The 8,779-nt window shown below is 60.8% G+C and overlaps 1 protein-coding gene and 1 long non-coding RNA gene across 16 annotated transcripts in view; one reads left to right on the top strand and one right to left on the bottom strand.

Moving 5' to 3' along the window:
* Positions 1 to 8,779, bottom strand: part of LOC108523141 (uncharacterized) — a 19,490-nt gene that overhangs the window by 9,260 nt on the left and 1,451 nt on the right. The window lies entirely within an intron of this gene.
* LOC108523139 (uncharacterized) lies at positions 1,242 to 8,754 on the top strand. 5 transcript variants are annotated; one of them, XM_017863674.1, is made up of 5 exons: positions 1,242 to 4,032; positions 4,160 to 4,334; positions 4,443 to 4,572; positions 7,503 to 7,561; positions 7,667 to 8,754. In XM_017863674.1, the coding sequence occupies exons 1-5, from the start codon at positions 3,969 to 3,971 to the stop codon at positions 8,052 to 8,054; spliced, it is 816 nt and encodes a 271-aa protein (XP_017719163.1). In that variant the 5' UTR covers positions 1,242 to 3,968; the 3' UTR covers positions 8,055 to 8,754. The 5 variants fall into 5 exon arrangements, 3 of the variants coding, with proteins under 3 accessions (XP_017719163.1, XP_017719161.1, XP_017719164.1); XM_017863672.1 differs by having other exon boundaries at positions 1,242 to 1,741; positions 2,269 to 4,334; XM_017863675.1 differs by having other exon boundaries at positions 1,242 to 4,334; positions 4,443 to 4,503.

Genomic DNA, 8,779 nt, shown 5'->3' on the forward strand with positions numbered 1-8,779 from the left:
TGGGCTGAGATGGCCCGGGTGTCCCCTGAGGGTCCCTCAGACCTGGCTCTTCTGGTCCTGGAGAGCTCTGAGCCGAGGAGTGTGCATAAACCTTGCGTTTCTGGCCAGTTTCTGCCGCTGGGTTCATCACTGTGGTAGTTACTGTAGTCACACAGTAGGAGGGCCCATCAAAAAAGCCCCTGAGTGTGGCCAGAGAGGCCTTTCCCACGCAGGCGCTGGTGCAGGCGTCTGGGGCCCCCATTGACAGTGGTGCTGCGTCCTGGGGATCTCAGGCCTTTCTGAATCTTCCCTGCCTGCCATCCAGGGCAGGTGGATCTGACTCACTGTCCCCTCCAGGAGGGGCTGAGGTCACATCCGGCCAGAGGGTGTGCGGGAGTCAGGCCTCCTGGAGTTGAGCCCTGGGGCAGGTGCAGGAGGTGGGACTCCTTTTAGGGGTCTGAGAAGGGCTGGGCTGTGGGGCTGTCCCCATGGGCCATCTTGTGTTCTAGGGGCCGTCCCGATCCAGATGTGGGTTCCCACTGTGATGCCACCAAGGACTGTCCTGGAAGTGGGTGCCCACTGGGGAGAGAGACAGGGATTTCTGGAAGGTTCTTTGTCTCTGACTGTGGGGGTGAGTCCTCTGTTGACTTCCCCAGTGAGGTCTGGAAAGGAGCAGGACTCAGGACGGCCGGGCAGGATGAGCGATGCCCAGTTCTGGCTGTCCTGGGGGATGTCTTCTGTGTTGGAAATGACCCAGGAGAGGCTCAGGCGTCAGGGCCAGGCAGGCCAGGGACCACAGGGGCAGCGACAGTGCACAGGATCAGCCCTGCTCTCCTGGTGCCCCTACTCAGACATGGGGGCTCACAGGGTCCACTCATATGGCCCAGCCTTGAGGGAGGGGCTTCTGGGACTGATGGCCAGATGGCAGCAGATGGTGCTGTGGGGCCGGCCCTGTCCCCATCTGGACTGGTGTTGGAGGGCAGCAGCGGTGCGGACCCCTCAGAACCACATCTGGATGACCTGTGGGGTGACCTGGCCATCTGTTTCATGGTCTCTGGGGCTGGCGGGCAGGATCTCAGGGTGGTCACTCATGGGCCTGTCCATCATGCCTGCTGCCCTGTGTGTTTGGGTCACGGGCTGCACTGCTGTGCTGGCCACCACACCCATCGTGCTGTGTCCTTGATCAATATCCTAACATGGCATATGGCAGTCCCCCGCGGGGAAGGCTGTGGCAGGAGGCTCCCGGGGATGGGTTTTTGATGGACTCTGTGATGCTGTGGGTGTAATAGTAACTCTCAGTATCATAGTCGTAATACCACAGTGACACAGACCTCACTCCAATCCTACTGCTAGGCCTGGGGATACCTGAGATGTCCAGGGCTGACCTGAGGAGGCAGCAGGGCCCCAAGGGGAGGCTGTGGGCCCAGCCCTCTCAGGTCTGCTGCAGGGACCCTCTGGTCTGCCCCTCGCTTACGTGGACAGTGTCCGTGTCCACCTGCGTCCTGAGGGTCCACCTCAGGCTGGCATCTGTCCCTAACCGCCCCATGGTCATGTCCTTTAGAGTCCATAAATTGTCCCCAAATCACGGAGGCATCACTCTGGGGCTTTTTATGTTCCCAGGGCCCCCAGGTGCCTCCACCCAGAAAGGTGAGATGTGGGAGAGTCCCAGAGTCGTTCCCCAACCCTGGATGGACCTCTGCAGCCTCAGTGCTACTCAGGTTCCAGCCAGACCTGGAGCTGGTGCAGGTGAAGCCCAGGCCAGGTGAGTTCCAGTCCAATGAGGCCCCGGACAGGTGAGGCCCAGGACAGGTGAAGTTCGGGACAGGTGAGTTTCAGGCCAGGTTAAATCCAGGTCAGGAGAGGTCCAGGTGAGTTGAGGTCCAGGTCAGGTGAAGCTCCTGATAGGTGAGGTCCAAGATAGGTGAGGCCGAGCTCAGGTGAAGCCCAGGTCGCGGAGGCCCAGGTCGGGGAGGCCCAGGTCGGGGAGGCCCAGGTCAGGAAAGGCTGAGGTTGATGTGTGAGGCTTCTGTAGTTTTCTCTTGGTGCGAATCCTTCCTGGTGTCCCTGCCCCTCCTCCCAGTCCCTGCTCTGTGCCTGCCAGATGGCAGCCCCTGCACAGGTGGTGCTGGCTGTGGAGGAGCTGGGCTCTGCCTCCCTGTGCATGGGCGTCACTCTCGGGCTCTGGTCAGGAGTGTGGCTGAGTTGCTTCGCTCCAGAATGCACCGACTGTGCCGTCCTCAGGTGTATACGTCCTCAGGGGTATAAGGTCCTACGCTTGCTCCACATCAGGCCCCAGGAGCTGCCAGTAGGTACCCGCCTGCCCTGCCACACGGTGAGCCTGCAGCCTGTTGTGGATGCCCAGGGAGGTGAGTGTTACCACAGATCAGCCTTTCCTCTTTAAAGTCTTTTCTTCGGGGAAACATCATCGATGTCTCATATACTAAATATACGTCTGTATCATTGTGCAATTGCCTGCATCATTGTTTATTTCTCCAGCCTGGGTTAATGTCTTTGCTATTATGAACAGTGCTGGAGTGAGAATTTTCTAAACACAGCTGTGTGCATTTTCTTCTTCTTGCGATATAGAAGTCTAACTGCTGCTTTCAAGGTACTCTAATGTGTTTGTTCTGTACTTTGATTATGTGATTATCATGGTCTTGGTTTCCTTTATGGTTTCCTAACTGGGAAACGTATCCTTTAAGAAGATAGTTCATTTTGCCGGGTGTACATTTTATTTAGAAGAAATCACATTGAAAGTATTTTTTGGAGTTTCTGTTGTTACTCCAATTACTCAGCATTGTCATGAACTCAACCACAGAGTCGCTCATAACCCTGTACTCTTATCCTTGTGACTGTCCTAGTTTGCGTTGCATGAACCTGCCATCGTTTATTCGTCTGTTCTCCTTCAGATGGACATTTGCTTCATTCTCAGTTTGGGCCTATGACAGTCAGTTTTTCTGCACATCTTTGCCCATGAGGCTCTCAGGGAGGGCTCTAGGGCTGGCATTGCCTGCAGGGTTCTGCTTTGTTGCAGGCAGCTCCTGCGAGTGCTTTTCAGAGTGTCTGTGCCCAGCAGCAATGCCTGAAGGTGCCCACTGAACTTTGCCCTGGCATCAGGCACTTGCTGTGTGCTTGCTTCTGTGCTGCTCCACATTCTGGGGAATTTATTCAGATCTGTGCTGCAAATCCATCTCACAGATTCCGTCTTTAGCTGTGTCTACACCAGCTGTTAAGCATCCCATGATGCAGCAGCGTGGGCACAGGACAAACTTTCAAATGATGACAGTGTAGGATAGTGGCTGCTCCTCCTTCCCTCTGCCCTTCCCACAGACTGTCCTCCTGGGCTCACTCCCAGCCATTGATCCCAAACTCCAGTTTATAGAACTCTCTTCACAGGAAAGGAGAAACAGCAAAAGGCCCTGCTCAGGCTCTGCCTGCATCCCCTCTTGCACACCCGCCAAAGCTCTTTCCTTGGGGCCTGTGCCAGCTTCCCAGCTGCCTCTCATTTTCTGTTTACTCTGCTTGCCGGCTGGTGGGGTGATGATGTCTTGGGGGGGAGTCTGGTGTGTTTTGAACACTGATGGCCACCCCTAGACCCTACTTCCCAGATGCTGCCTCAAGGCCGTCAGCCCCAGAAGTGGGTGCGTTTGCAGCAGGGCTTTGGGAATGGGGCTGTGTCACTGTGGGCGTAGCACACACCACCACTACAATATGCTCACAGTGACACGAGCCCCCACAAAATCCTCCTGTCCCTGCGGGTGTCACCGAGTCCCCTCTTGCTGGCTCTGGCCCGGCTCTCCTGCTGAGACTGTGCATTCCAGGGGGTTTTGTCTGAAACTCAGGGTGTCTTGGAGAGAGGAGTCTGAGCCCAGCGCTGTACAGGGGGCTCCTCCTTTGTCCTGGGGAGTTGCGTGGACCCTGTTTTTGGTCAAGGGAAGCGCTTGCTGGTGGAGGAGACCTCCCCTCCTCTTTCTCAGGAGCCCCCACTGATGCTGTTACCTGGTGTTTCTTGGAGCCAATGCTGGGGGCTAGGAAGTGTCTGCCCTGTTCCAGGTGAGACTGTGGGTCTGTCGTTTTTCCACGGGGTGTTGTGGGGCCACCAGTGAGGGGCTCGGGATGTCAGCGGCTGGTCTCTGTCCCTGCAGTCTGGGCTCGGGCTCACAGCTCCCCTGCCCTCCAGGTCGGTCACTGACTCTGTTACTATCCAGCCGGCTCCATGGCTGTTCCGTGGTGGCTGCAGATCTCTTCCCAGGAGAGGCCTGTGAGAGGGCTGGACGTCTGGGAGCCCTGCATTCTCCCGTGATGTTGCTGCCTGGATCCCTCGTCTTTAACCGGAGTGCTGAGCCTCCCTGCAGGTGCGGGCAGTGAGAGACACAGGCGGACGTGTGTCAAGCCGCTGGAGGCCGATTTCTTTCAGTGCTTTCTGCCTGTAGAAGGGCTGAGCTCCCTGCTTCTGTGCACAGGAGGCTGCCCTGCAACCGGGCAGTGAGGGCAACGGCCCAGGCCTGCCTTGGAAAGACTTGGGTGAGCCTTTGTCCTGGAAATACAACAGCCGGCCTGAGAGGGGAGCGGGGCCGGAGTGGCCGGAGGAAGGTGAGGGCATGGGCCGTGTGTGGGTGGGAGTGCAGGGTCAGTGCCATGGCTCAGGGGCCCTAGGAGAGGACGAGCTCGAGTTGTGGGCAGGTGGGGGCAGGGGGTGGGAACAGGCGGGAGAAACTGAGGCTGTCGCGGCAAAAGAGGGGAGGGCCTGCAGGTGCAGAGTTGGCCTAGTAGGGGTGTCTGGAGGTAGGGACAGGGGTCTGGGTGGAGACCAGGGTGGGGACTGCAGGGATGGGACCCCAGGGTTGTTCGGGTGGGCGGCAACAGCAGTGGGGTAGAAAGGGCTGGGGGCAGGGTCGGGTCTCCCCAGGATGTGCGCTGCAGGGAGGGGCTGCACAGGGTGTTCCTCTGAAGGAGGGAGGAGGGAGGGAGCACAGAGGCACTGGGAGTAAACGGAGAAGGAAATGGCAGTGACCTGAGTGCCAGGTGGTCCCGGTTTGGCGTTGAACTGTGTGGGAACAGCTTCCTGGCCTGGTGTAAGTGGAAGGAGGAGGGCGCCGAGGTCTGGGGCAGGAAGCAGTGGTAACAAGGCAGGTCCTGGCCCTGTGGGTCTGGGGCTTATCTTCTTCCTGTGAGCTGTGTTGGTGACTCCTGTGGGTGGTGTCCCGGACCTGTGGTCTGGTGGAGCTCAGGCCTCCCAGGGACAGCAGGGCAGCGGGGGCTGGATGAACCTGAGGGGCAGATCAGGGTGTCCCTGGGGCCACTGCCTCCACTTGGGACTAGCATTGCTGTGGGGATCTGGGCATGAGGCCCCTTTTCCCAGGAGGGGAAGCACGTGAGTGAGACCCTAAGTCCATACCCCATGGGGGCTCTGACCTTCCTGTAGAGCCGCTGGCCAGGGGTGGGTGGGGTGTGCAGGTGGGGTGGGGGGTGGGGAGCGTAGCCCCTCCCAGACGCGCCCTGCTCTGCTCCAAGGTGTGGGCTTGGGCACTGCAGGGTGACTGGGTCTGGGCTGCCTGGGGTGCCTGAGGTGGCTGCAGTCCCAGAGCCGGGACTGAGGCCCAGTGGGGTCTGGGGAGGAGCCTGAATGGGGTCCCATGGAGGACCTGCCTCGGATGACACCCCTATCTTGGGGAGGACATGGGGTCTAGCTGGAAGAAAGGGGAGTGGGCCACCTCCTGGGGGTCTTCCTGGGGCCACCTCAGCCTGGGGGCTCTGTGCTTGGTGACCTGCCAGAAGTTTCTCCTGGCCCAGACCCCAAAGTCTGTCCTGCACCAGGGCAGGAAGGAAGGGTCTGTGGCCTGGTCGAGGTTGGGGCCACCGTGGTGTCCCCTAAGCCCGAGTCTGCTCTCAAGCGCGTGCCCTGCAGGAGGCCCTGAGTGAGGGACAGAGACGGGGCGGGGTCTTTGGTCCTGGTGGACTCTGGGGTGGATTCCAGTGGGGAGTCATCAGGGTTGGGGTCCCCTAGGGCATAGGGGTGTCTCTGCTCCTGGAGTCGGCTCTGGATGTGGGTTTGTGCCTGTTCTGCCTGGGGTTGATGTTGGGAGGAGCCGCTGATCCCCGTCTCTCTGAGGACACTTGTCAGAAGGGTCCACTCCAGCCAGGGGCACGGGGGCCAGGGCAGGATGGGATGAAGCCCCTGCCGCAACCCGCCGGAGCCCCTGGCCCTTGTCCTCCCATCCCGTGGGGACACGGTGGGGCTCCGGGTGCTGGGGGTCATGGGAGCCGGCAGGACATGGGTTCAGGTGGCTGCTCCCCTCTCTGGCTGGGCCTCTGACTTCCGCCACGGGACAGTTTTGGACGCAGCTTTTCTCACAGTGGTCGTTCCAGCCATACCCACTGTGACTCGAGGCTGTTCAGAATCTGCCTAGGCTCCCTGAGCTCTGGGGCCTCTGGGGTGGGGGCTGGGCTGCTGGGCGGGGTCTCCTTCAGGGGCTCTGAGGCTGTGGTTCGTTTTAGGTGTGGGGTGAGGAGTGGGGGCCCAGCTAGCAGAGCACCCACAGACACCGGGGTCTGCACACATTCCACCCCAGTGTGTGGGCTGGGCCCAGGCCCCTCTGGGCAGGTCGGCCTCAACGGGGAGGATGCTCGGTCCTGCCTGGCTCCTCCTTGGGGTAGAGGGGACCCATCTCCTGGCCCTGGACCTCGTCAGGCTGCCCCTGTTCTTGCAGAAATGCAGGACAGTGGAAGGTGCCCTGGAGGGGAGAGGTCTGCTGGCCTGGGTGTCAGGTGCAGCCTCAGATCCTAAATGTGTCCCTGCTCTCTCTGGGTTCTGCTGACTTGGGACGGGGTTTCTGGCCTGGCGAGTGTCACTGTGGTACCAGCTGCTGCTATACCCCACTGTGACACAGACACCTTCAGAAACCTCCTGGTCTGTTTGGGGGCCTTCCCGTGCTGGGCTCAGCACCCCTGGGTCTCGTCTGTCCTTGATGGGGCATCCCTCAATCCTGGCTCTAGGGGGCCTGCCCCTCTGTCTGGTGTTTGGAGTGGGGGGTCTGAGGCAGAGGCCAGCTGCCTCCGGGCCTGCAGGGGCTGCAGACAGGCGTTCCTCTCAGGCTGGGGGCTGGGCGGTCCTGCATGGAGCCAAAGTCTGCCTGTATTGGGGGCCCCCTATCCTTCCTCCATGGCTCTGAGCTCCCCCTGGCAGGACCTCCTCACAGTACTGGGTTTGTCCTGTTTGGGAGGGGCTGCCCCCAGGCCCGGCGCTGCAGTGCAGGGCTCACTGAGGGGCTTTTGGGTCTGGCCTGGGCCGCTGTCGGGGTATTCCACTGTGAGAGGGTCCCGCACAGAATCTCCCATCCTGCTTGTCCTCCCAGAGCCTGGGGTGGGGGGGAATCTGGGGTTCCCAGAGGAGGATCCTGGACCCAGGGGAGGGGGGCCTCTTCACTGACCTCCCTCCCCCTCCTTCCCTTCCCCAAGCTGCCCTGTTGCCCCCCACTGCACCCCAGCCTCTGTGTGCACTGGCTCTGCTGGCTCTGTTGTAGGTGGGACTCAGGATGGTGTGGACGACCTGTGGCCAGCGTGCTGCCTGGGTGGAGAGGAGGTGGGTGGGTCCGTGGGTCCAGGGTGGGAGTTGCTCACTGAGGACGGAGGAGCACCTGCGGGGCCCTGAGCCCTCCCCGACACTGTCGCTGGTCTTTCCCCACAGCCTGCCACTGTGGGAGCCCTCGGCAGGGTGGAGCATACCCTCTAGGAGGCTGGCACTTCCCTGGGTTCACGAAGACGGAGCCTCCCGCCCTGTGGTGCAGCAGCCCTGCTTCCTCCCTCAGTCCTTCCTGATTGATGGCTTCCTGGGGATTCCGGATTCCCATGGGGTGATGAGAGGAGAGCAGAGGGGAGGAGGGGCAGGGCTGGGTCCTGGGTTAGGGGGCGCTCGGGCTGGGGTCCCTGGAGAGAAGTGCCTGGCTCCTGGGGGCCAATCAGGCAGGCGTCCTTTCTGTCCACACCCTGGCTCCCGGCAGGAGCCAGATGGGAGAACGGTAAGGAGAGGGCCTGTGTCCTGTCCTCCCAAGTTCTCTAGACAGGATGGGGGCTGAGGGATCCTCCCCAGGGCAGTGCCAGGCAGTGACTCTAGTGTTGGGTTATTGGACGTCATGGGCTGGCCTGGGGAGTTGGGGGTGCAGAGCAGGAGGGGCTGACTCAGGTGGGGCATGGCCCGGTCATCCCTGTGTTCATGCCATTTCCTGCCCTGGGTAACTGCACTGAACCCCAGCAAGGACAGGGTGGCCTCCCAGCCTGCAGCCTGCCTGGGATCTGCTCTGGCACTAGAACTGAGGACGGGAGTCATCCTGGAGGTCAGCAGCCTCCTAGGACAGCAGGAGGAGACCAGGCCAGCCCCTCGCAGGGGAGGCAGTGGGGATTTTGGCAGGGTCTGCGTTGAGAGCCAGTACCCAGTAGTCACAGAGCCAGATGCCCCAGCAATATGTCCTGTCCACAGCTGTCTGCCCACCCTGTCTTAGCCGGGACAAGGGAGATTATTGCTGTGCCCCTGGCAGGCCCAGCCTTTTTCCTTCCTTGAATGGCTGAGGCCCTGGGAAGCCGAGCTGTTGGTGGCGCAGGGGAGAGGTGTCCAAGGCAGAGGGATGGCGCTTAATTGAATGGCCTGGGTGGGGCCAGGTCCTCCTGCAGGCTGCAACTCAGGGTTTGGCATGTCTGGCTGATCCCCGTGCCCAGGTTCTGCTGGGGTACCCACAATGCTCTGGGCCCACTGCCTGGGCTCCCCGCCTCGTTTCCAGGGGGTTGGGTGGTGCTCCAAGCCTCA

This window comes from Rhinopithecus bieti, unplaced genomic scaffold (genome assembly GCF_001698545.2).
Source record: "Rhinopithecus bieti isolate Rb0 unplaced genomic scaffold, ASM169854v2 scaffold_72445, whole genome shotgun sequence".
NCBI lineage: Eukaryota > Metazoa > Chordata > Mammalia > Primates > Cercopithecidae > Rhinopithecus > Rhinopithecus bieti.

Coding starts and splice junctions, on each gene's coding strand:
- LOC108523139 (XM_017863674.1), top strand. CDS start 3,969: ATGCTGTTACCTGGTGTTTCTTGGAGCCAATGCTGGGGGCTAGGAAGT. Junction 4,033..4,159: donor AAGTGTCTGCCCTGTTCCAG/GTGAGACTGTGG, acceptor CCTGCCCTCCAG/GTCGGTCACTGACTCTGTTA. Junction 4,573..7,502: donor GCCGGAGTGGCCGGAGGAAG/GTGAGGGCATGG, acceptor GCTCTGTTGTAG/GTGGGACTCAGGATGGTGTG.